The sequence below is a fragment of the Phytophthora sojae genome (genome assembly GCF_000149755.1).
Source record: "Phytophthora sojae unplaced genomic scaffold PHYSOscaffold_1, whole genome shotgun sequence".
Taxonomy (NCBI): Eukaryota; Oomycota; class Peronosporomycetes; order Peronosporales; family Peronosporaceae; genus Phytophthora; species Phytophthora sojae.
The window spans coordinates 7,765,247-7,791,125 of record NW_009258115.1 but is presented as its reverse complement, the minus strand read 5'-3'; the positions used below and the strand labels follow the sequence as shown (position 1 = coordinate 7,791,125).

Here is a 25,879-nt window from a genome sequence, read left to right as displayed (position 1 = left end):
TCGCGAGCGCCGAGCTTCCACTTGAGACCCTTCGTTTCCGCGAAGCACCCGTCGCTCTCGAAGGTCACTGGCCCGACGTCCTTGGTGAAGCGGCCGACGGAGAACAGGTTGCGCGACAGCTTCGGGATGTGCCACACACCCGTGAGCACACCCTTCTTCATGCCGCGCGGTGTCTGCATCGACATCACGATGTCGCCGCTCCCCACCGCCTGAACCACGCCGTCGTCCGCCAGATGCACGTCCACCGGAGAGATCTTCTTGTAGTTCTTCATGTACTCCTTCGAGTACGTCATGTGCTGCGTCGCACCTGAGTCGACCAGCCACATGCCGCTCAGCTTGGAGGAACCCGTGTCGCCACCAACCGAGAAGAGGAAGTCGCCAGAGTCATCTTCGACCTGCGCGACGTTGGCTCGTTGCGGCCTCTGCCGCTCCCCGTTCTCGCGGATCCGCACCGGACACTTGGCGATCCAATGTTCGTGCTCGCCGCAGTAGTGACAGGCGCTCGTCCTCTGCGCTTGCGCCTGCCGTCCCTTGCGCTTCCCGTTGTCGCTTGTCATGAACGCTTGACCTTAAGCGTGCGCGGTTCCGTCAGCACCGCCATCTTGTTCCTTGCGCTTCATGTCCTCGTGCAGGAGCCGAGACGTCACGAGCTCCCACGTCAGCGTGTCGGAACGCGATTCCAACGCCGTGATGAGGAACTGGTACGACTCGCTCAGACTGGCAAGAAGCGTGATCACCAAGTCGTCCTCGCTGACCGGAGCGCCGACCGCGTCGAGCTGTTCCGCCAGCGTCTTGAGCTTGTTAATGTGCTCCAGCACATCATCACCTTCGTCCATCGTTGTCGTGAAGAACCGTCGACGAAGAAAGAGCTTGTTCGCCAGGCTCTTCTTCTCGAAGTGTCCCTCGAGTCTTGACCATGCATCATGCGCGTCCTTCGCCGACCGCACCAGCGGCAGCTGCGAGTCCTCCAACGCGAGACAGACGATCGCCAGCGCCTTGAGCGACTTCTTGCGAAACGTCGCTTGGTCCGCCGCGGTCGTGCACTGCTCGAACTTCACTTCCCCACTCGTCACTTCCCACAGTTCGCGCTCCTCCAGCACCATCTGCATCTTGAACTTCCATGTGTGGAAGTTGGTTCCGTCGAACTTGTTGATGCGGGCGGTCGCGGTCGGGGCGGCGTCCATGGCGAAGGCGTAGTCGGGGTCTTGGTCAGGGAAGACGGGGCTTGGGCTCATAACCAAAAGGAAGAGCACTTGAGCAGTAGTTGGCAAAATGCAAAGTGATTCGATTCAGGTCCTTAGTTCGCAACCGCGTGCTACCTCTAAGCCTGCTACTGGATACCTCTTACTGGATACACCCTACTGGATTCTCTACTGGATACACAGTTACCTTATCCAATCAGAGAACGCCACGTCGATGCCCATCTTGTACCCACAATCTTGGCGTAATCACCGTGACGTAATCATCGTCCCGTAATCACCTGAATGATTGCGGTACAACACAGTGAAGGTCACGCCGACCTCACTGATGACGCGTTCGCGTCACACGGTCGCTTGGCGAGGCGTCGTCACATCAGTCTTGACAACAGATACTACGTTGTAGGACAAGTTTAATGCGTAAGAGAAAGCTTACATGTTCAACTTGTACTGTATTGTTTGTTATTCTAGTCCTAATATGCGTGGAGTGAAACAACATGTGCACCTAGTATCACTACCAACCATGCGTGCAGATGCGCGACGACTGCCCTGAAGGGAGCTGCTCACGCGGAACAACAACAACCTATCGTAGCTTGCTGTTGTTCCGCGTTGAGCACTACGTAGTGGGCGGCGTCACTTGCTGTCCGCAAGTTTAATCCTCTCGCTGGCGATGGCGTCGCCCTTGCGCTTGAACTTGTCCCGCGACGACAGCGAGTGGCGGCGAAACTCCGAGTGGACCAACGGCGACGCCTCGCTGTCGCTGAGCGCCCCCATGACGCTCCGCGTCGATGCTCTTGTGCTCGGCGAGCACCCCTGTGTGCTGCTTCCAGCTTCATAACCTCTACACAGCAGCGTAGACACTTCAGCATTTAGAGTTAGTACGTCAACCATGCCACAAAAGATGGGCCATAACAATTTAGAGAGTTAGTAGATCAAACAAGGCGTAAATGCTGCTGCTCACTACACCACAGTCACGTGAGGCGAAGCACTGTATTGGTGGAGCTGAAGCTCGAAACCCGCAATAGTACCATGAGAAGACGTTGAATAAACGTAGCGAATTAGGTAGTAAATTAGAGTTCATTAGATGTGTGATGTCATGGCCTAATAGTTCTGCCTGAGGAACTTGGCTTCTGCTGCTATCCTTGCGCTCAATAACACCAACAGCATCATCGACTTCACATTGCACTTCAATCGCATTTAGTGGTCACGCAGATAGAGACTCGTGGGTTCCCGGCAAATCAACTTGTGGAACCAGTGCGTTTCACTGCGAAATTGGTGGATCCGGCCAGCTGTTGAACACACATTTTAAGAATTGACGGTTTTGCTAAAGACCTCTAATTAATCGATACTTTTGCGAGTACGCGTTACACGCACGGCTTCATGCGACACCGAATAGGCAACCCGGAGCGTTGCTCCGGGAGGGTACACAGGTCGGCGAATAGTTTCATGGACGATGATAACGGATAACAATTGAGTAAATCCCAAAGTTGTGTTGTTTTTAATCCTTTTAAGGATTTTAAAAGAGCACTACCAGCCGAACTCTCTAGTTGATTCTAACGTGGGCATCTACTGCGCCTGCTTCGCAGCCCGGGAATAACACCCTGGTCAGCGTCCAATGGCTGCGTTGATGCCAGCAACGAGAGAGCTATTTCATTCAGTTTGCAGGTAAGGTATACTGTGCTCATTTAGTACTATTTTGTGTGCTAACAACGATCAGACGAGAGAGCTAGTGGAACGAAGGAGAGGTGCATGGTGCGCTGATCTTGCCTTTTAACTTGAGGGTAAAGTGCGGGATGAGAAATACGTTAATGTGCCAAGTCCTTGGAAGTGGGCAGGTAAAGAAAGCCTAATTCAAACGAACGATGCTCGTGTCACTGTCGAGTTGAGCTGGTTGGTTTGGCGAGAGACACGAGGTTGGGCATCTTCGGCTAAGTGATTGAGTATTGAGCAAATTGACATGTAAAAAAATGCAGCCTGCAGCTAGACAAGTCATATTGGTCATCTTCAGCTAAGCTTGGTCGATTATGGCGCAAATTGATACGCCTTCAGCGAGGCCATGACGCTCTCATAGTGTACTGGAGCGTCCGTAAGTGTTTGGACGCAGGTTTTGGTAAAGAAAGAACGATTATTATCAACCTTTGGTAAATATTGTGCATAAATCTTAACATTTATCGACGGGTACCCGATTCCGGCAGATATTAGCTTAAACATTACAATTAAGAAAGAGAGACCCGGTTTGGTACCCGGTTTTGGAAAGTTACAAGTTTTTTGCCGGGGCCAAGCACAGGTCTTCGACCTGTGAAATCCCCTGCCGGCTGCGCAGCAGCATACCTTATGGTTCACTTGCTATCTCAGTAAAATTTGAAGCGTTTGGGCTTCGCCTACCGAATACTTAAGGCGGGCCCGCCCACGCGATTCGGCGCCAGTGATTCACCCTGGAGCCGCTGATACGGCGCGGGGGCGCAAGAATGCGATGCAGCGAGAGCAGCGAGCTCGTCAGCGCGAACGGCCTTGGGTAGAGTTGGCGCAGGAGCATGTTGCAGATTTGATCGCCATTAATGCAGCCCGGGTGATGAACAATACTCAACGCCAAAGCCGACGCATGGAGGAGACGGAGAGTGATAGGCAGCAACGCTTGCTGAGACAAAGGACAAGCCGTCAGGCAAAGGTTGCTAGCTGTCGAGAGGAGGATAGACGAGTTGGAGAGCAGTTGTCTGCGCGAGTAATCGTGGCTTGTGACCTGACGGAGGATGAAATTCCGTGGATGGCGAAAAAACAACATTTTTTGCAAGTTCTGCGCCTCGCGCTTGCATATTACTATTGCTGCGGAACAGATCCCCGCTCGTTTGTTTTTGGAGATGAACAGGTAGGGAGCGAGGAAGGAGCAGGCACACGCGATCGGATCTCTAAACTACTGGATGATTATCCGAGGGCAAGTGATATTGCGGATTGTCAGCGGTTAGTAAACGAACATGCTTCAGAGTCAACCTCCATTTGGGCATGCGCGGCTTGCGGGCGCATTCTACTGGAAAACAAGTCGGAGAAGGTGTTTTTTCGTCATTGGAGGACCTGCGACCTAGTGTCATGCTTTCCGCTCCCGAGTTAAAAAAGCTCTATATCGATTCCTCGGAGGCAATGGTCCGAAAGTACCGACAACTGTTTTTTTTTATCGTGATGAAGTGTATTATTTGATTCCGGAGCTTGTTAGAGACCGCGAAAAAATACCATTGTGCCAGAGGTGCCACGGCGATCCTCGCAAAAACAAATTTAGTGTAGCTGCGGGCCATGATTATGGTCGAATCGCAGAGCTACCTGTTCTCAATGATGTGGCGATGGCGTGTGTTTCTCCGGCCCGCTGTTTTGGATTGGAGTTGTCGCTGTCGGGGAAACATTCGTCCGGTCACGCGATATGTTTCCCAACGAACAGCCCTTGGGCGCTAGCTCGTGTTCTGCCGAATGTTGACGATGTAAGCACGCGCGTCACTTTTATCGGGCCGATGGAGACGTAAAGGAAAAAAGTTCTCAAGCTATTTGAAATTCCAGTTGATTGTGTGTACCAATGGCTCGAGGTTTTTGTGAATCCTCCACGAGCCTGCACTTGCCCGTGCTGACCAACTGCGCGAATGGTACGGTGCCCTGTTGCCTGGCCATGTCTTCGCGCCCCTCGTCGTGCCTTAAGTCGAACTTTGAGATATTAAAGTCACACCAGTTTCTAGTTTTCTTTGGGACGAAGTCCCCTCTATAATAGCGCGTTACTCTAATTTAGCTGTTTTTACAACTCAGATTTACTTTTTACCAAGGGTCGATATCAATTACTAGAATGGGTTAGGGTCACAATTTATAATCGACTGCGGCCGAAAACGACGAAAAAAACCGGGGTTTAGTACCGCAATGGCTATTAATAGAAGGTAGAATCAGTCAGTTTCATTTCTAAATGAACTGTTGTCACTAACTAATAATGCCATAAAACCCGAGGGTCGAAGTTACGAAACAGTGATTGCGACGGTTAGTATGGAGGATATCAGAAATACCTTAAAATGCGATGTTTTAACCCTTTCGCGAGTATCCTCAATAAATGATAGTATACAACTCATTGATATTTCCTTCTAAAAGGGCGCTCTAGGCGTCCTTTTACAAAGTTACGGAGCCTTTTTGGTGTGTCTCATGGGACATGCCATCTACGGTGATTTGCAGGATACATAGATTGTATGCGTATGACTCAGAATTTGTATTGACAATGATTACATGATGATTGCTCTGCGTACCGATTATGATTTGTTTTAAAAAAAGGTTGATTACTAGCTTGAACTTGTGCAAAAGGGCACAGGATGCGCCCTTTAAGAGGGGGTACACTCTACCGTGTTTTGGAAAATCATCTGAAGGGCGCTTTCTGTATCCTTTTACCGCGAAAGGGTTAACTCAACTTGGAGATCCTTAGGACCCCTTGTTAAGGCTATATTACCTGTCAAACCTTATGCCTGCGTAAAAAGGGTAGCCTGTAAAAAGTCTGGAGCGACCCTCTACACAGCGAGCCGCCATCATATCGAAACGACCACAGCCGACAAGTTCGCCATAGCGTACCAGCAGCTGGTCGAGACGATCAAGGTGGGCGACACAGTGCTGCCTGACGGACGGACACATCCGCCAGGCGTGCACGGCCGTGGGTCAGGGCGAGATCACGTGCCACGGAGGAGATCGGCATCCGCAAGGGCGTGAACCTGCCCGGCCTCATCGTGGAGCTGCCGGCGCTGTCGGAGAAGGCCAAGCGCGACCTGGAATGGGGCGTGGAGCTCGACATCGACTTCATCGCGGCGTCCTTCATTTGCAAGGCCAGCGGCGTGCACGAGATCCGCGCGTTCGTGAACGAGTGCATTAAGAAGACTAAGTGCATCGCGCCCAATATCATCTCTAAGGCGGAGAGCTTCGAGGGTGTGTAGAACTTCGAGGAGATCCTCGAGGCCTCGGGCGGCATCATGTGCGTGGAGGTGACCACCCAGCACGTTCTGGCGTACCAGAAGATGGTGGCGAGCCGCTGCAACGCCGTGGGCAAGCCCATAAATGTAGCCACGCAGATGCTCGAGTACACGCAGAACAACCTGCGCCCGACGCGCACCAAGGTCTCGGAGGTGGGCAGCGCCGTGCTGGACGGCGCCGACTGCGTCATGCCTAGCGGCGAGTTGGTGGCTACCATGAGCATGGCCGTCAAGGAGACCAACGAGCTACTGCTGCAGCCCACGTACCGCGCCAAGTTCCGGTTCGACCTGCGCACGTCGACCGTCAAGACGGCCAATGAGATGCACGTGCAGCTCATTTTTTGTGCTAACCTCCACGGGCTACACGGCGCGCAAGGTGACCAAGTACAAGCGCGCTTAAATACGGTCGTGAGCTACGTGATCCTCGCGGGCGAGGTTTACTTCGAGGAACCAACGGCGGCGAGGTGATTTAACACCTGCGATCGCCGGCTCCGTCAAGCGTTTTGGTCCCGGCAGCAGTCAATGGCGTGATCCACATCACGCCATTGCGTGCGGCGGCATTTGCCATTAAGTAAGGATACTTTATGCCATGTACTTGTAAACATTACAGATAGCCTTCAATTTCATTTGCAATTTGTTCCGTGCTAGAGTTCCTATAGTTCTATTGGTCGGTCGCGATAGCTGTAGTATCGTGTTGAACGAGGCGTCGGCTCAGACATGGGGGAGCAGGGGAATCAATGAAATTGGCGCAATTAGTTGAAGTGTAGTAGCTCGGCTGAGTTTGGTGTGGCTCGCAGAGTGGCAACCGAGTGCTCTACTCTTCCGTCGTGATGGGGGCGCGAAGTTCGCTGGCTTTGGATGCGTGCGTTTTAGGCAACGAGTGTGTGCATGGTTGTTTGGGTGCCACTTTTTTTATTGCCGACTAGCCACTTCTGAAATTAATTAACCGAATAAGCTTAGCCACTTTTTGGGTAGCTTGGTGTCGTACTTAAATGAGAACGATACCGCTGCAGGCGGGTCCTGCCAACTACCGAGCGAAGCGAGGTGCTCCCCCTTCGGGGGAGGTAGAGGGGGGTCTAGGGATTTGTGCCCCAAGGGTAAAGGGGGTTTAGGGATCAGGGTGTACATATAATGCCAAGGCGACTTAATGTTGAAGCTAGAACGCTACTTGTGGTTGTTTTGGCTCTGGCGCATTCGTCTCTGCCTGCCTGAGCGAGGTCGTGGAAAGATGGCATTCGTGTTCATTGCAGTCGCTGCAGCGACTAGCGTAGTGTGTGGATAGCTGTAAATGATCAATCTAAGTCTATTAGTTCGGCGCTCGTTCTGGGCTGTAAAGCGTGCGTCCGAAGACGCTATACGAACGGCTGCGCAACAGCACAGAATGTTGCGCTGACAGTGCATTCAACACGCTCGGATCTTGCTCCTTGTCCATCAGAGGGAGGCTCATCAGGTTGAGCGCCGCTGCCACACTCGGAAGTTCCGACAGATTTTCGGTAAATGCGGCTGGGTGTTGGTCGTTACCTAGATAGGTAGGTTAAATGTATTTGTGACGAGGGCCGAGAGAATTTTTCTCCCGACCACGTCTGTCGTCTGCCTGAGTTCATCTCGCCCAAGCCCGGTAACAGGATTATCGTTGGAGTTTGGTGGTGCATCGGTGCTTACAGCCTTTGAGCATCCGAGAACATGGACCTGAGCTGATGTTGGTGTCATGCAGTCTCCGCTCAGAATCTGTGCTGGGTGGTCAAGCGTTTGGGGTCTGGGATGTTTGGCACTAAGCGTCTCCGGTCTGAGCTGATCCCTGATGTCTGACCGATGGCTTCTGCAGCAGCCGCAAGCATGAGTTCGGCATCCACCGTGACCATGTCGTCTTCGACCAGATCGTCGAGCTGAGCAGAGGCGCTGATGTCTGAGCGGAGCCGGGTGGAGTTCGAGCTCAACCTCCCCCAGTGATTATGGAGTGGTTGTCCAAGATGCCGAGCTGAGTCGAGGAGCAGGCGTCCGAGCGGGGTCGTGCCGAGCCCGATTCTAGCTTCTACTGTGGTCATAGAGTCTTCACCCAAGTCGACAAGTTGGGCGAGGATCGAAGGTCTGAGCGGAGCGACGTGGAGTCTGAGCACAGCCTCGATGTGATGCCGGAGTCTCCGCTCAAGTCGAGAAGCTGAGCGGAGCGTCGTGGACCTGAGCGGAGTGGCATGGGTCTGAGCGGAGTTTCCGGAGTCCAGTTGAAGTGCCGGGTGAAGAGTCGCTGAACTTAAGTCCAGACAGTGGTACTGACGGCGAAGTTGGTGGCACCGGCGAGTACACTCATCCGGCGAATCAGCCATGAGCCGGCCTACATTGGGTGCGACTGCTCAAGATCGCGGACCCTTCCAGCATCTTCAACAGCACCAACGCTCCACGTGCCAACATGGAGCCTCGCATTGGTCAAGACAAAGATATAAGCGGACCTCAAGCGGATCTCAAGCGCGCTTTGGTAAGCATACAGCCGACGATCTTCGCGCAGCCAGTCAGTGTGTACCCAGGGGGATATCACGCCCCCACTTAGTGAGTCCTAGTTTGTGCATGTGTAAACATTAAAACAGAGTTCGTTTTGCCCCGAAGGACGCAAGTGGTGGAGGTCTTTGGCCAGAAGGTGTCTTGGCGATCATCCACACAAATTCAAGCTAACATATCAACGTTGTCAGAGTGCCTCGGAGCGACGGCAGTACGGTTATTTCATATTACTGTTACATCTTAGGGTGTATTTCGTATTTTCGGGTGGAAGGTGATCCATTCTGAGGTTTAGGCAGGGTAATTGTATTGTGTGCTTGGGGACATTGGCGTGTCCCGGTGCATTGTGTGATTATTAGTATCGGTTCATTGTGGACCTGGTGCGCGGGTAGTCCCAGGGTGTGTGTGAGTGCCTTATATTCGGACTAGGCTCAAACCGAGTCACTAACTCCAGACCGGGTCGTTGCTTGACTCGAAGAGAAGAAAGGAGAAGCTGGTACGAGCCTCGCCCAGGCTCAGAGAAATAAAGGCGAACTCGGCCCAGACCCAGGCCGACCGGGAAAGAAGGGGTGTTGTGGTTCTGAGCCGGAACCAAAGAGAGGAAGTGGAGGCTATATTGTGTGTGGTGTTGTGTTCATTAAGGAAAACCCGGGGCATTTCGGGCTGTTGACACGTGCGGACTGGGACTCGCCAAGTGGGGAGCGAGTTTCGTCTGGGAACACCTCCGGAGACCTTCAACATCGACAGCAGCTGGTGTGGCCGACGCGAGCCTGGGCCCACAGCGTAGCCGTGATCAAAAGAACCGCCAAGGGGATCGCAGAATGAGGAACACACGCCTCGCCCGACCCGAGTCGGAGCTGAGCCAAGCGTTTAAGCGGCTAAGCCTAGCGAAGTGGAGTGGGAGTGTTCACTCAGTGGAAGGAGCTGAGCGGAACTCTTGCAGCGCTAAGCCGGGCTGAGCCAAGTGGTGCAAGGGCTGAGCGAAGACCAAGGTCGAGCGGTCTAGCAACCTGAGCCTTCAAAAAGCACGGGCGCTTCGTCACATACTCAATCTCACCTCAACCTTGAAATAAATGTGGCTGGACTTACAACAATAAAAGGTTAGAAGTGATAGATACTACATCCGATCCATACCATACCATTCCATACCATACCATACCATACCATACCATACCATACCATACCATACCATACCATACCAGAGACATATCGATTTGTCAGTCTGGGTGATTTACTGCTCTCCTATCCATATATATGGATATCTTTCTTGAAGACCTACCTTTGGCGTGTTCTCGCCTCTCCGGGTACCAGTTGCCGGCTTCATATTGGCCATTCTGACCAGATCGACTGGGGGACGTCGGCCAAAACTATGTGGTATACATAGTTTGAGGCGTCGGCCCCAAAGCAACATGCCGAAGCGCAGCGAACGTGGTGCTCAACTAGTTTTAATACACGATTGCTAAATACGCTCCGTAAGGTATCATGCGCGGTAATATTCCGTTTGCCTCACACTATAGAACTTTAGCTATCCCAGCCTACTCAAAGCTCTCGTAAACCCCGTCGTGTTGACCCATGTGCTCTTGGAAAAACTAGTTATTAGGGTCTGGGTCCTGTTCGAGGCGGCCAAACATTTACTCATCGAGCCTGATTGTTCTAATACTTTTTGCTCTAACGTCGTAGAGCATTTTTACGCTCTCGAGCTGCATCTGCGGCCCCGACACCACGACGCTCCTGGTCCTGCTCATCACCGCCGGACCCGTCGAGCCATGCGCGCCTTTGTTCGTCCATGCTGGCGGAAGTGTGTCTGCACGCGCATGCCTTTCCGCTCGGGCGCCTGGTCCACGGCCATCATAAGTGTCTGTAGCTGTAGTCCGGGAGTCCGTCTCGATCGTCTCGATGGATTAAGAGCGGCCCCATTCAGCATTCAGACTCAATACTGAGACCAAACCGGTTACTGGAGCCAGTTTTTCGGCTTCAGTTTTACCGGCTTCAGTTACCGGAGTGCCGGCTAATTAATCTGTGTTGGGCTGGCCACAGCATACCCCAGAGTTACTGCTATCCCAGAAAAATTTCCTCTCTTGAACCAGACTGCTGAAAGCTTTGAGTAAATCTTTTTTCTAGCTTTTGAAATAACGGAGCTACATCATGAAGAATGCATATTTACCTTTCTAGCAAATGGTAACAAGAGAGCCAAACGCGCTACACCCAAAACAATCTTCCTGTGAAGTACAGTAAAATGCCCCACGTAGTTTGCACATTCACTAAAATGCCTCGATGGGAACAAAGACAACTACAGCTCCCTCTTTTTCGCAAGATAGCCGTAAATTTGATGGTGGGATAGGGTTTACCTTTTTGCATTACGCGAGAAAGATGAAAACCACCCATGAGCAGGTCTGCGATGCAATGAAACGTATGCATATACATGCGGTAAGATATTTGTGTCGAAAAATCTTATGATACACAGATATTAGGGGGTTTCAAAGTAGCGATTTTTTGGACAGATCTTTTGCAAAGGATTTGAAAAAGATCAGACCAAAAATCAGACAAACGATGAGCCTCCGGAGGCTCATCGTTCGTCTGAATTTTTGCCGAGCTTATTTTTTGGTGACAGCCAAAAGCCAACCATAGAGCGGCACCAAGACGCCGCTTGAAGCCGACGCAGAGCAGCACCTAGAAGGCGGCCGGGCGCCGCGCGCACACCAACATGACGCCAAAGACGCCGAGTTGGCGGGTGGTGCCTTGGTCAGCTGTTAGCTGCTGCTGGGGTGGCGAGCGGAGGCTTCAAGCTGTTGCTCCGGTTGCGAGCGTTGGCCTCCAGCTTGGAGGACCAAGAGCAAATCCTTAGGTCATAGCAAAACCGAACAGCAACGTCGCGATACGACGCTGCGATGGTCAAAAGATGAATATTTATCACGAGGGTACCACAACGAAGGGTGAATTTATCACGAGGGACCATAATCGATATGATTGGCCAAAAACATTAGGTGCTTCAGTAGAGAATATTTGCAACTTACTAGAAAAAGAACTTGAGCGAGCGCGCGCCAGTGCTGCTGGGCCCCACTGCGGTGGGCCTCATATCTGATCGTTCGTGGCCACGCCTTCGGCAAGACGCACGGAGCGATGGCTCCTGGACGTTCACGCACAGTGGCGCAAGGTGCCCAACACAACGCTGCCCGTTTGCATGCCCACGGCCGACATCGCGCTGTTGCATTTTCATGCTCGGAACACAACCACTTCTTGTAATCTCCACATCCCTTGTTGCGCCAAACACTCTTGTTTAGATTGAATGCGTAGCGTCTGACAAATGACCCTGCCGTTTCTAGCTTCGCAAAGTGTATGCCCACTGCCGGTGCTTCATGGCCAAAGCGAGATACGACATCGAGCTTGCTGACAAGAGTACCCGTCTTGGGCACCAACGTTTTCCTGAAAGCACCAAATAATTTCGCGCAAAACACCAACTACTCGCGTGCGTTTCACCAACCAATGTATCCCGGAAGAACACCAACTCATTCCGTCAAATCACCCACCTAAGCCTAAACTAAGATCGAGGTTCGGCATCAAGACGCTGCCGGTGCGCACGAATACTGGCGGTTACGGCTACTGGCGCAGCTCCGACCGCTCCGCGGAGCCTCGTACCCGCGGCCGCATGGCGTGCTGGACGTGGCCAAGCTGCCCAAGAACTTCGACTGGCGCAACGTCGACAACACCAACAACATCACCATCTCGCGCAACCTGCTCATCCCGCACTATTACAGCTCATTCTGGTCCTTGCAAGCCACCGAATGGGTTAGTGCGATGGTAGTGGCGATCTGAGTAGTGTACGACATAATTGGTGGTGCAAACGGTGTTCATTGGTGGAAGTCCGGTAACGCTTGGTGGGTATTTCGTCCGGAATTATTTGGTGGTTTTCCGTAAACGTTTGGTGCTACGTCCAATATCACTGGTGCCGTGCGCGGATCCTCTTCCTTGGGGGGCACTCATGATGGTGTTGTGAAGTACTAGTAGCACTGTGGTTTTAGTTGTTGAGTCTATGACTATAGTTAGTATGGCCAGACTAACGCTAAGCGCGTGAAGCACCTAATGTTTTTGGTCAATCATATCGATTATGGTCCCTCGTGATAAATTCACCCTTCGTTGTGGTACCCTCGTGATAAATATCCGTCAAAAGATCAGACCCATCCTTTGCAAAAGATCTGTCCAAAAAATCGCTACTTTGAAACCCCCTATTTGTGTCGAAAAATCTTATGATAATCGTTATCCTTTACTATCCAGCTTAAAAGCCCACGCGTGAGATCGGCAAATATCCCACGGGTGGGCTCAAGCTGATTAGTTGAATGCATGAGTAAATGTATTAGAAAGAGCGTTTAGAGGTTACTAGTTAGACCAATGTAGTGTTTAAATGGAGTGAGTGGCAGTCCCGACCTGTCTTCAGGCCGCAAACCTCAAAGAAATTGTTTTCCAGTGGATCAGAGCACCCGGAGCAGTAATATGAGGCCTTCCGCCCGCAAATACTGCATTTGCGCTGCGCACGCAAGATTGTCCCGCTAAGACGCTTGTACCGGGGAAGCGTACTAAATGCATAGAGTGTGTGAGTTGGGGGCGCTACGTCGTCACGGAAATCAGCAGCAATAGTGACCCTCGTCGAGCGGTGCATCACAAAGTCGTTGAATACCAGTTGATAGGCCAACTGAGAGATGAATGTGTTGAAGTTGACAATAGCCGATTCTAAGAACCCCGATTCGACTGCTTTATACTGATCCACCACCACCATACTCTGGGACCTCGAATCGTGTACGTTGTGGATTTGTGGGTCACGAACATTGGAGAAGACGTGGACGTGTTGCTCGGGATGGATTTCATGTACTGTGCCGGAGTCAGGCTCAGCATCCGGAAGGACTCATTATGCTTCCTGATGAAGAGACGATTCTCATGTACGGTGATGCGATCCAGAAGGGTTACGGTATGGACATCCCGGTTGTCTCCCCTCACGACTTATACCTTGTTCTCATCATGTCAACGACCCATCTTTCGTCGCATTCACCGTCACATTTAGGTTCATCATAGCGTCCGCACCCTGAAAGTGCGTCGTCTCCACTCGATACTCTCCAAATTTCCATTCGTAATCAAAACATGTTCAGTCGTCTCACAACTTGCGGGTACGGTCGGTTGAGCTTCCTCCATTCAGGACGGCTATTGCCTGGGGTGATCGTCTCCAGCCTGCATAGCCTGGAAACGTGCCCTAGCCTTCGCCCCTTGGTTGAACTCGTACAGTAGCGCCCCACAGCTGAGTTGGGACAGCGGGATCCATTCGGGGTCTGCATACCCCTTCCACTTGATCAGGTATTCTCGAGTGCGCTTGGATATCCGCGTCCTCTTGATCCATCTCAAATCCAGAATCTTCTCGACCTCGTACTCATCATTGGCATGATCGGGTTCCCAACTGTCCTCGGGCAGTAGCGCGGCGTTGAAATCATCCTCATCATCGAGGTCCAGCTCAATCGTGGGCCGTTTCGGGAAGACCGCCCTCGGTTTGAGACGACTCACGTGGACCCATGGGTTAACCCGGTAGCCGGTGTCCTCGATCTTGAGGCGCACCCGAAAATCATCCCGAATCTCATCAATGCGGAACGGGCCATGCCACAGGTGGGCTAGTTTTCGGCTCAATCCAGGCTGGACCTTCGGGATGTGGAGCCATACGGCATCTCCCTTCTCGAATCCCTGGTATTCCAAGGGCCCCATGGGTGGGCGTTCATCCTGCGTGTGTCCTGCCTGAGTCCTTGTCAGCACCGCCATTACCCGGGCTGCCTCCGTGAGCGGGGCAGATTCCGGGCCGGGGCCCGGCTTCACTTCAGCGGATATTCCGGGAGTGGAGCCAGAAGGACTTTCTGAATCTGCGGGTTGTTCATCTGGGCCAGCAATAATCGTCTTCATCAATTGCTCTCGGATCTTGGACACCACTTCCATGTGCTGTCGCTCCTCGTCATCCTGAATCGCGCAATCTTCGCCCAGGGCCAGTGTCTTAGAGTTCAAGTAGTCCGCGGCCTGGTTATATTCACGCTTGACGTGTACGAGTCGGACTGTCCTGAATTTCTCCTTGAGCACATGGCATTCGGCGAGCCTCCGCTGCAGGTTAGGCTGTTTGCAGTTGATGAGTCCTTGTACTTGCTGAATGACGATCCTTGAGTCACCTACGACCACGAGGTCCGCGATGCCCCGCTGGAGCGCCATGGTCATGCCTTTCAGTAGTCCATAGTACTCCGCGTCGTTGACTGTCACTCCATCCAGGATGTAGCCGCGAGCCTCGATGACAGTCCATTCGGGAAGCTGCCACAGTATACACCCGCAACTTCCTCGTTTCGTGGACGTCTTAGCTGCGCCATCAAAACTCAGTGCGACTCCTGAATAGTCTGGCTCCAACATCTCCACACTCACCACAGGCGGCGCCTTCACTCGCCCCTTGGCCGGGATCAACGATTCGGCCTTGGGCGCTCGACTGTGACGCTGGGAGAGCTTCTGCCGGGGGCGCTGATGAGCGATGACACGCGTCGCATTTCCGTGAAACTTGCTCCGTCAAGAGTGTTTGAGTGTGCGGAAAAATATGGTTCTTCAACTCCCAAAGTCGTTTCACGAAAAGACCATCTAGCGGAAAAAGCCGACTGGACGTCAAGTGGCAACATCATTGTGAATGGGGTTGGTGGAGCTGGCGTCGATATTTTCTTTGCTCTGAAGGATGCTCTTTCTGAGAATTTGATTGTCTTTGTGGACCAAAGAAAACGGCATTTCGGTAAATTTCAGCCAAAATCAGCAAGGGAGTATCTTCGCAAGCTGAGGAAATCCCGCCCTGCATTTCTCGAGAAAGGCACGCGTTTGGTGGGAGGGGTCATGAATTGCGTTGCCCCGTCAAATCTTCAGGACTATGTTGTGCCGAGTGATTGCTTCCTCTTGACCCGAGACGAGACGGAGCGGTTCCATGGAACATTGGCGTATCATCCAGCATGTACACCTATCGTCCCAATGAATTCAGCCAACAAAACAGCTCTCAAGTCGGTGCTTAAAGGCAGTGAGGAACATGTTGACAAAGCCGCCGAAGAAATTTTGAGGAAGAGGATGGAACCTAGCGGAGGATTCATCGACTACAAGGCAATGCGTTCACATTTCAAAGTCATGAAGCTGGATGTTGAGGTTGATACCGAGTACGCGGTTTGCACAGGTTAATAGGCTCAATAAGTAAGTTTGTCGGCACAGTTGTTGGCAATTAACAAAAGCATGCAAACTGAAGTTTTGCGAGCTGGAGTAAAACCTGCATCTTGAAGAACCGTGTCAGGAGATAAGCAAAAGCCCTGTAAGACTACCGGCAACTACTTACGTAAAAGCCTAAACCAGAACCCGGAACAACCAGAACGCGCTGCTGCGTCGTGCCGAGCAGCAGACTCAAGAGAAGCAGGCACAACTGGATGAAGCCAATGCTCGAGTGAAGGCGCTGGAGGATGAACTGGCACTGCTCTCGCTCACAAGCGGTTCGAATGACTTTGCCTTGCGGGTCAAGGGGCTTCAGCAGGAGGTTTTCGCCAAGTCTGAGCAGCTCGTCCAGCAAGGCGAGAAACATCTCCGCGTCGCCGAACTGCTTGACTAGACGAAGAGCGAGCTGGCTCAGCTTAGAGAGGAGGTGGGAGGAGTGCGTAGCACGCTGCTTCGCGGGATTGGCTTGGATCCGGCGATCGCCACCGGTAGTCACGACTCGAGCGTCGATGACATGCTGTACCAGCACGTGAAGCTCGAGGAGCTGGTGCGTCTGCGACTGAAGGCGTTGGAGCATGAGCGGCAGCTCGCTGGAGGTCCAATGGCGTCTTCTTCGTCGTCTCTTGACCCCGCGACAGACGAAGGCGAGGCATCGTCGTGCCATTTACCCAATGTCGACAACTTCTCAGCCCTGGACGCTCTCGGCCTTGGTGGCGCTGGACGGTTGGAGCGTGAGATGCGAGTGCTACGAAGCCGCAACAAGCGGCTGATCGAACGCATTGAACGACTCGAAAGCGAGCTCGACACGGCTCAAGCTGGCCTGCGAGACCTGCAAAGCATGCGAGAAAAAGTCGTGGAGATGGTCGGTCGTGAGCGAGTCGAGAAGGAGCTGCGTGCCAAGAGCGAGCTGGCCAACAAGGAGCTGGGCGAGAAGGTCGCCGCTCTCTCGGAGCACGTGGAGAAGCTCATGGTGCATCTGAAGCACGAAGCGGCGGCCAAAACACGCGCAGTGGAAGCTCAACGTCGTGTGGACAAGGAGTTACTCGACGCAAAGGACAAGTTAGCCACTGCAACTCGCAAACATGTCGCTCAGGACGCAAAGGTGGCGGAGCTGGAGCAGGGCGCGCGAATCCTGGAGGACCAGCTCCGTCTAATGGACGAGAAGTTCATCGACGTGCGCAACAAACTGGACTGGACGCGATCAAACGCACGCAAAGAGAACAAACAGCTCTCGGCGGAGCTGTGCTCGCTGCGTATGAAGTGGCAGATGGCGAGCGACTCGGGCGTCCTCGCTGGGCTTCCCGACTGGGTCTCTGCTACATCCGTGGCGAAGTTCTCCAAAAAGCCGCCGCTAGGAACCAGCAGCTCCGACTCGCGACTGCTAACGCCTAAAACCTCCAACAACGGTCTTTCGCAGCGGTGGTGCAGGACGCCTTAGCCATTGGCAACGGCGCGCGTGTCAAGTTTGAGATCCCGAAGTTGCCTCAGCCGGAGGCTGACGCGGGCACACCGTGGTCTGACGCCAAGTTGTCCGTACTTCAACGTCAATTCCAAGACAAACGCCGAGGTTTGAGAATCTGCGGCCTTGAGGAACGATGGGGAAGATAATACTCACTAGCGCGATTGTTGGTGTGGGCAGCACGTTCGGCGTGGAAGTCGACGATGGCGAGAAGGTGGGTGGGCGAGTTGAAGGAACCGATCAAGCAGGAAAACTCGATGGCTTGACCCAGAAGGGAAAAATCATATCCGCCAGTTCAACATGGAGACCACTTCAATATCGCCTGGGGGGGGGGGGGGGGGCTCAGCTGAGTCGTCAACAATCAATTTGACAACGAGTTTTATTGGCCGATAATACATTCCGGAAGGGCAGATCCCGTTTAGGTACGATGGCGAGTTCTCTTCCCTTTCTTCATCCCAGAACTTGCCGCCTCGAGGGAAGATGAAGCTCTTCTGCGCGATCGATGGTGGGGCAGGCCCCGCGTTCCCTGTGGACATCGACGGGGGCCAGTCGGTTGGAGACTTGAAGAAGGCGATCAAGGCGAAGAAGCCAAACAAGTTGAAGGACATCGATGCAGGTGACCTGCAGCTCTTCTTGGCGAAGAGGGAGCGCGAGTGGCTGACTGAGGCAGACGTGGAGAACAGGGTGGGTACGGCTGGATTGACGCTTCTAAAAGCTGCGGGGGCACCGCTCAAGTTGTTTGGATTGACGGAGACGAGCGTGCTGGTCGAAATCACGATAGACATGGTCGAGTCTAACCGAACCCCGCTTCACGTGCTGGTGGTGCTTCCGAAGGGGGGAGATGTCGAGCACGACAGGGTGGATGTACCGAAGGGACGTGCTGTGGATACGACTTCGTGTGGTGATCTCCTCGCGTTCCTGGAAAGTGAAATGGCCAACAAGGAAGAAATTGTGGTAAACCGTAACATTTTAGGTGCCGAAAGTTTACAGTTTCGATTGGTTGGAAGAGAAGAGGCAATTAAGACCGCAGCGGATTGCTTCAACCGAATCATCGAGGCTAGTCGTGGTACAGGCTCAGACCGCACACACCGTCCTATACCTGTTTGCTCTGGAATTTCGGGTTTGGGGAAAACGCGTATGCTGGAGGAAAGTGGCACGATTCTTGAAGAGATGAAATTGGACCCAAGTACGTTGTTCGCCTGATTGTTCCGTACTACAATGGATATAAGGCAATACCAGTCGAGCGATCGATGCCGATTGAGGCGTCTTTCTCGTGGCGGCTTTTGTATCGTTTTTTTCTGGACAATAACTGCGCGTTTGATTTCGTCACGTGGTTCGAGTCTCGGCTACCTTGTAATGGAAGTCAGCTGACTTTTCGTAACTGCATTAAAATTATCGAGCGCAAGTTGCGTCAGAGCGTGCAAGGACAAAGGATGCAGTGCATCTTTGTTGGCATCGATGACTACCAAAAGATTGAAAAACTAAGGACCTCTGGAGCAAATGCCGGCACGTCAATCCTGCGCGAACTCGTGGAAACCATAGCACATTTCCTGTGTACGAAGATGTCAAGTCTGGTTGTGTTGCCAATGTTTGCAGGGACGGATTTGGGCGTCATTGCACCGGATTCAATCGCCAATTCCTCGTATTATGTGACCAAGCGGCTTCCCATGACCCTCTTGACCCTGGGGCAAGTGCTCACCTCTGTGGAGAGCAATGCAAATTTTGCTGGGTTCTTGCGACATACTCAGGTCTATCGCCATTTGTTCGCTCTTGGAGGTGTTCCACGGTGGGTTGTCGATTACCTATTGGGACTGAAGAGGTGCTCGGAACCAGATACAATTACATTGAAGAGCATCAAAACGTGCTTCGAGGGCGTCTGGACAACCTACGTCGATGCTTACACGGGGTTAATATCAACCCATCAGCTCGTCCGTTTGGCAGCCTATGCCGTGTCGGGTCGACAGGTTCGACACCAAGACGCGTTCGATAAACAGTTCAAGTGGTCCAAACTTCGAGATTCCTCGATATGCGTGCTCAACCCATCATCATCCACACCTAGAGTTTGCGATGTACGGGTTCCCTACGCGCTGTTGCAGAGTATCGCGTCGAGTGATGATATGACGAGCAAAGCAGAAATTTTTTTTTGTAGCAGCTTTAAGTGACATTGAAGAACTGGTGGATTCGAAACTGTTCGTCCGTGAGCCGTGGCAGTCGTGGGAGATGTTCGGTGCTTGTTTCTATGCTGCTCGAATCAATGCCTTGCTGGTGCTTGGGCGCTCGACTGTGACGCTGGGAGAGCTTCTGCCGGGGGCGCTGATGAGCGATGACACGCGTCACATTTCCGTGAAACTTGCTCCGTCAAGAGTGTTTGAGTGTGCGGAAAAATATGGTTCTTCAACTCCCAAAGTCGTTTCACGAAAAGACCATCTAGCGGAAAAAGCCGACTGGACGTCAAGTGGCAACATCATTGTGAATGGGGTTGGTGGAGCTGGCGTCGATATTTTCTTTGCTCTGAAGGATGCTCTTTCTGAGAATTTGATTGTCTTTGTGGACCAAAGAAAACGGCATTTCGGTAAATTTCAGCCAAAATCAGCAAGGGAGTATCTTCGCAAGCTGAGGAAATCCCGCCCTGCATTTCTCGAGAAAGGCACGCGTTTGGTGGGAGGGGTCATGAATTGCGTTGCCCCGTCAAATCTTCAGGACTATGTTGTGCCGAGTGATTGCTTCCTCTTGACCCGAGACGAGACGGAGCGGTTCCATGGAACATTGGCGTATCATCCAGCATGTACACCTATCGTCCCAATGAATTCAGCCAACAAAACAGCTCTCAAGTCGGTGCTTAAAGGCAGTGAGGAACATGTTGACAAAGCCGCCGAAGAAATTTTGAGGAAGAGGATGGAACCTAGCGGAGGATTCATCGACTACAAGGCAATGCGTTCACATTTCAAAGTCATGAAGCTGGATGTTGAGGTTGATACCGAGTACGCGGTTTGCACAGGTTAATAGGCTCAATAAGTAAGTTTGTCGGCACAGTTGTTGGCAATTAACAAAAGCATGCAAACTGAAGTTTTGCGAGCTGGAGTAAAACCTGCATCTTGAAGAACCGTGTCAGGAGATAAGCAAAAGCCCTGTAAGACTACCGGCAACTACTTACGTAAAAGCCTAAACCAGAACCCGGAACAACCAGAACGCGCTGCTGCGTCGTGCCGAGCAGCAGACTCAAGAGAAGCAGGCACAACTGGATGAAGCCAATGCTCGAGTGAAGGCGCTGGAGGATGAACTGGCACTGCTCTCGCTCACAAGCGGTTCGAATGACTTTGCCTTGCGGGTCAAGGGGCTTCAGCAGGAGGTTTTCGGTGGTTAGTACACTCTACGTCACAGAAATCTCATTCTCATTTGAGAATCTGCGGCCTTGAGGAACGATGTGGAAGATATTACTCACTTGCGCGATTGTTGGTGTGGGCAGCACGTTCGACGTGGAAGTCGACGATGGCGCGAAGGTGGGCGAGTTGAAGGAACCTATCGAGCAGGAAAACCCGAATACGTTGAAGGATGTCGACGCCCCCAACCTGCAGCTCTTCCTGGCCAAGAAGACTGACGGCAAGTGGTTGAGTGCGACTGATGCGATGGCTGTGACGCTAGACACAACACTCTCGCTGGATCTCGATGAACATGAGCGCCATCAAGGCTTTAAGTGGCTGAACCCCGCGCTTCGTTTCAAGAACCTTAATTACTTTGGAGACAATTTTCAACCGGATGACGATCAAGTTCACGTGCTGGTGGTTGTTCCGAAATGGTCAGCAGCTAAAAGGAAACGCGAGGTCGAAGAAGTCATCTCCGGGTTTGACACGCTCGCAATCGCCCAACTTGCTCACCATCTAAGTGAATCCAAGCTGGCTGTAGAAAGTTTAGTATCGGGACTTCCAGAAAACTTCTTGGACGACTTTGCCCAACGGTTTATACGTTCGTCAAGAGTATTTGGACGTCTATGCGATGATCACGGAGAAACTGGAGTGTGCGCGCAGAGTCCTAGTTATCGGCAGTCCTGGGATTGGGAGGTCGGTGTTTGGAGTGTTCTTGTTCCTCAAGTTCATGACGGAAGGAGGGACGTCGCCTATCATCCTGCAGTTGATTCCAAGATTTACTACTTCACTTGGACCGGGGCAGGAGACTACGAAGCATCGCTTGCGCCTCATCCTGGGAAAACCTACGAGGGCTTCTTTGATGAAAATGACCACAACACCGCGTTTATCTATGGCCATTTTCGCCATGTGTATCTCCTCGCCAGCCCTCGCCGTGAAAACTTCAACCACTTTAGGAAGGATTCGTGCTTTACGGTGTATCTGAATCCATGGACTAAAGCTGAGTGCGAAGAATTCGCCAGTAATATTCACGTGGAGGATGAAGGCGAATGGATTCAGCGATTTAAGCTCTTTGCGGTAAGCCGAGGTTCCTGTTTTCACGGTCGGAATTACTCGAGCTACTGGTAAAACGTGTGGAGGATGAAATTCCGGAGACGGTTGCCGAGTTCAAAGAGGATATATTCTACTCTTCAGGCGGTGTGCGTTTAGTGACACGATGAAGCACCTCATATTCAGTTTGTATCGCGATGTGGCACTGCCCAGCCTCCCCTACGTGGGGTATTCGTCTTTGGCAGTGGAGGCGATTGTCATCACTCGGTATAATGCGAGCTCAGTCGATGAAATCCGCTCGTGGTTGATGACTTCAGAGCAGAATCTGCAGTCGTGGCGAGGGAGAGAAGTCGTTCTGCAAGACCTCACTACCAAGAAGTTTTGTTTGGCATATCTCGATGGACAGGCCGTTGGATGTGCTGAAAATGGGGTCCAATTCAGGAAAAAATCAAGTCTATTCAAGCTACATAAGGGAAAGAATTTTCATCTTATTCGCATAGCCTTCTGTTCATCGTCTCGAGCGACATTTACGACGGGTTTGCGTTGCAGCTCTACCGAAGCAAGAACCGGACGACGTGCAAAGCAACATTTGATATCGAGGTGACGCAGTGTGTCGGAAAGATTACCAGCTATTAGGCGGTAGAACAAGTTACTCCAATACATGATTCACTACTTGCCGAAGCCTTCAGACTGCATCGCTAATGTATGCCACGACGGCTTGGATTTTATTTATCGTCAGATTCTTGCCGAGAGCGAGCCCCAATATTCTCGTTATGTTCGAGCAAGCAAGCATCGATTCCGCCTGCAAGCGTTGTGAGCGCATTGCAGACTGTGTAGTATTATTGCCGCTATCTCGAATACCTAGCGCACTGGGAAATCTAAAGAAGTTTTTCCCCCTTTTTACTGCGCTTGAAGCTACGAGATTCCGGCACGGGGGAAGCTCAGGAGCTTTGTTCGACTCGCTGCATGTTGGAAGTATGATGTTGTTTTATAAGGAAGACCAAACTCAGTAGTTAGCTATTCGTAAGGGGTTGACCTTATTGGCAAGGAGTTGGATACAGTGCTTGCTGTTGATATGTTGAGCACAGCCTCTAAACCAGGCACCAGAAAGCATCCCGCTAGTCGAAGCTCGAATCAACGGTCGATGGCTTCAAACTAACAAGTGTAACGTCTGAGTCATCGCATTCGATACGATGTACTGTATCTCCGTCATTCGCTTTGATGGCCATATTGAGATCAAATACGAAAGCCCTTTCCTCACTCACTGCATATGCATGCAGTAGGTGTTTTTGCATTGCTGTCAAAACTTGCCTATGTTTCTCAGTCACGAAGTAGAGTTTGCTGCAATGGCTTGAACCCATTTGTCGAACGAGTAGAACGCGAAGTACCACGCGCTGTTCGGCTTCATCGATCATCTCTCTGATATCCTTCACGAACTAACGGACTAAACGTCTACCCGTTGTCCAACTTTACCCATAGGAGGATACAGAACTGATCAGATAGGTACGTTCAGCATGTCTCCTTCACGTGGTCATGGCATGGCAGCACGTTCCCCCCTAGTCATTGTTCATTCCACCAAGTCGCGCGCGCATCGATGCCGGAGAACACGAAGGAGTCGGAGGCGGGGGTACAAACTCCCGCGACACCGGCATACGCCCCTTTCAACGATGTCGAAGGTTCACCCAACTACTCGCTGTTCGTGGACGTCTACCGCTTCCGCGTGCTCTTCGGATCTCTCATCGTGGGCGGCATTCTCGTCGGTGTCATGCTGCCGTTCGCCAGCGACGGAGTGCGCGTTCGAACCTTCGAGTCCACCGACATGGACGCAGCCGAGCAGAAGAAGATGCTGGACCGGTACAACTCCATCTCCGGAGCCAATACCGCTCTGCTCATGAAGCCAGTCGACGTGGTGCTGAGTATGGTCATCTCCGTCGCCTTCCTGTGCCTCGCGACCAAGTTCAGTCAACTCGGGGAGCGACGCGCGTACCTTGCCATGGCTGCCGTGGCTGCTGTGGGGTACCTCATGAACACTGGTCTTAGCTCCCTCAACGTCCAAGTGATCTCGGGGGACATCCACCCACGGATTCTCGCCGCTGACCTCGCAGAGCAGAGCTCTAGTGACGACACCGCTCAACAACTGAGTGCCGACGGATTCGTGACCACCACGTGGAGTCACAGCTTCCGTGAAGACACAGCCGGCAACAGCGTCCTCAACACCATCATGCGCAAGCTATTCGTACCGACCGAGAACGTCCCGACGTGGTGCAACCACACGGACGCCTTCGTGTCCCCGTTCAAGAACATCGCTGCGAGCTACGGCTTCCCGTCTCGATCGTGGCAGCAGCTCGCGCTATCGCAAGCTTTAACCCCAACAGCTTCCGTGGCTATGCCCATGAACGCTGCGACTAGCGATCTTCCAGCAGACTACGAACTCCTGATGAACCAGTCGATCGCGACCAACCTCGCGACGTACGCGCTGATAGTGAGCAACAGCTTCCTCGGGTGGTGGAGCTCAACGGACGAGGCGTGGAGCATTTACGCTCCAGGTTACGTCAATAGGAACCAGTCGATTCCCCTGGTCATGGCGGACTATCTGAATCTGACGGCCTCCTCGCCCGATTTCCTCCGTAACCTCCACGGGGTGATTGTCGAGTACTTTGAGAAGGCCGAGAACGCGAGTACGACGGACGAGCTGGCCACGATGGAGTTTTCCCACGTTGATTTGGCTGAGACCGTGGCGTTTGACGCCTTCGCGATCGAGATCCCGACGCAAATGATCGGGTATCAGGAGGACAATTCCTCCAGTGACAACGCCTATCTACGACTACTTCTGCAACACCGAGTCGTGCATTTTAGGGTCAGCAGGACTGCAGGAGTATACCGCCGACGGATCCACGACTACGGTGTACCCGCGTGTTCAAGCGCTCTCAATCTGTATCAACGACGCGGGAGGGGAAGACTTGGTTGCGGACTTTGACTATTTCAGATCGAACGAAGTGGCTCAGGCTTGCGACCAGCGCTCCAACACGTCCATGATCATCGTCAGCGTCGGGAAACGCATGGAGGGCGACGCCTTTGAAGATGACCCCGATGGCCTGGCCGCTCGAGTTGCCAACGCTCGCATAGTGTACTCGTTGACTGTCGGGCGGTTGTCGTGGAGTCTGGAGGACCTGTCCGAGGTCTACGACGCTAGCTGCGCGACTGGCAGTGGCTGCAGCGGCGTCCGCTTCCCCCTCGAGTCAAGCGACCAGCTGCTGGTGGGGGTGAGCGACATTCCCATGGACTTGCTGAGCCCGATCAACCTGAACGCGATCTGGTTCGACGTTGGGTCTTCCCAGTGGACGACGCTGGCGTCGACGGTGGAGGAGGCCCGGGGGGCCGCTCTCAGGACGGATACCACACCCATGTTCATTGTTCTGCCCCGCAACTTCAAGACAATCAACTCGACCCTCACCGAGTTCATGCTGGGCGATGGCATGAAGGACTGCGAGGTCCTCATCGACAACTACCTGAACCACATCGAGAAGAACCATCTGTACATCGAGCACACCCTCCAGCCAGCGTACACTGCCGGACTCTACTATATCTTCCAGAACGGGATGGTACAGTCGCCAATCTCGGCCAATTCCTCTTCGTCGCAGCAAAACTCGCTGCAGTTCGCCGGCAACATCCAGGATATGTACGTCCAAGTGTCCATCCCCACGACGAACCTGCTGCTCGCACTCGCTGGTTGCGCTCTGATCGTGGTGTGCGGCATAACGGTCGTCGCAATAGCGAGACGCGGGAAGGTGATCGAGCATGGCTCAGCGGCGACAGCAACTGAAGCACTGACCAACAGCGGCAAGTTCCCTCCGCTCATGCTGCGCTTGTACCTTCACGACGGAGTTGGTGGAGGCACAGGACCCACGCTGGACTCGCTTCGTGTTGAAGAGGTTGTCTTCGCTCACAAAGAGGACGAGGCGCAGATATTTGCAGTCGGCCAGGCTATCAGCGTCGAGAAGAGCATGTGCAAAGTGACTCTAGAGCCGTGAGGGATGCCACAATTTGCTGGTACCGGCCGGGTATAGCTGTCGTCATAATCTCTTTTTTCATGAAAATAATAAACCCTGG

The 25,879-nt window shown here is 52.6% G+C and overlaps 6 protein-coding genes across 6 annotated transcripts; 5 read left to right on the top strand and 1 right to left on the bottom strand.

Moving 5' to 3' along the window:
* Window positions 1-618: 618 nt before the first annotated feature.
* Window positions 619-1,153, top strand: PHYSODRAFT_469145 (hypothetical protein; the record flags this gene model as incomplete). Its single annotated transcript, XM_009517877.1, has 3 exons — window positions 619-872; window positions 957-1,025; window positions 1,132-1,153. 3 exons carry the CDS (start codon window positions 619-621, stop codon window positions 1,151-1,153), a joined length of 345 nt encoding a protein of 114 aa, XP_009516172.1.
* Window positions 1,154-5,845: 4,692 nt separating this feature from the next.
* Window positions 5,846-6,637, top strand: PHYSODRAFT_251518 (hypothetical protein; the record flags this gene model as incomplete). The annotated part of the gene is made up of 2 exons (XM_009517876.1): window positions 5,846-6,127; window positions 6,155-6,637. Coding segments are annotated over 2 exons (765 nt in total), but the record flags the coding sequence as incomplete, so codon positions are not given.
* A 6,400-nt stretch (window positions 6,638-13,037) lies between these two features.
* Window positions 13,038-13,463, bottom strand: PHYSODRAFT_475434 (hypothetical protein; the record flags this gene model as incomplete). Its single annotated transcript, XM_009517875.1, has 1 exon — window positions 13,038-13,463. A coding segment is annotated over one exon (426 nt), but the record flags the coding sequence as incomplete, so codon positions are not given.
* Window positions 13,464-15,689: 2,226 nt separating this feature from the next.
* PHYSODRAFT_284359 (hypothetical protein) lies at window positions 15,690-20,031 on the top strand. Its single transcript, XM_009517874.1, has one exon. It carries the CDS (start codon window positions 16,413-16,415, stop codon window positions 17,334-17,336), a length of 924 nt encoding a protein of 307 aa, XP_009516169.1. The 5' UTR covers window positions 15,690-16,412; the 3' UTR covers window positions 17,337-20,031.
* A 748-nt stretch (window positions 20,032-20,779) lies between these two features.
* On the top strand, window positions 20,780-21,148 carry PHYSODRAFT_422011 (hypothetical protein; the record flags this gene model as incomplete). Its single annotated transcript, XM_009517873.1, has 2 exons — window positions 20,780-20,969; window positions 21,099-21,148. Coding segments are annotated over 2 exons (240 nt in total), but the record flags the coding sequence as incomplete, so codon positions are not given.
* Window positions 21,149-23,363: 2,215 nt separating this feature from the next.
* On the top strand, window positions 23,364-25,800 carry PHYSODRAFT_251553 (hypothetical protein; the record flags this gene model as incomplete). The annotated part of the gene is made up of 2 exons (XM_009517872.1): window positions 23,364-24,550; window positions 24,756-25,800. The coding sequence occupies 2 exons, from the start codon at window positions 23,364-23,366 to the stop codon at window positions 25,798-25,800; spliced, it is 2,232 nt and encodes a 743-aa protein (XP_009516167.1).
* Window positions 25,801-25,879: the final 79 nt, after the last annotated feature.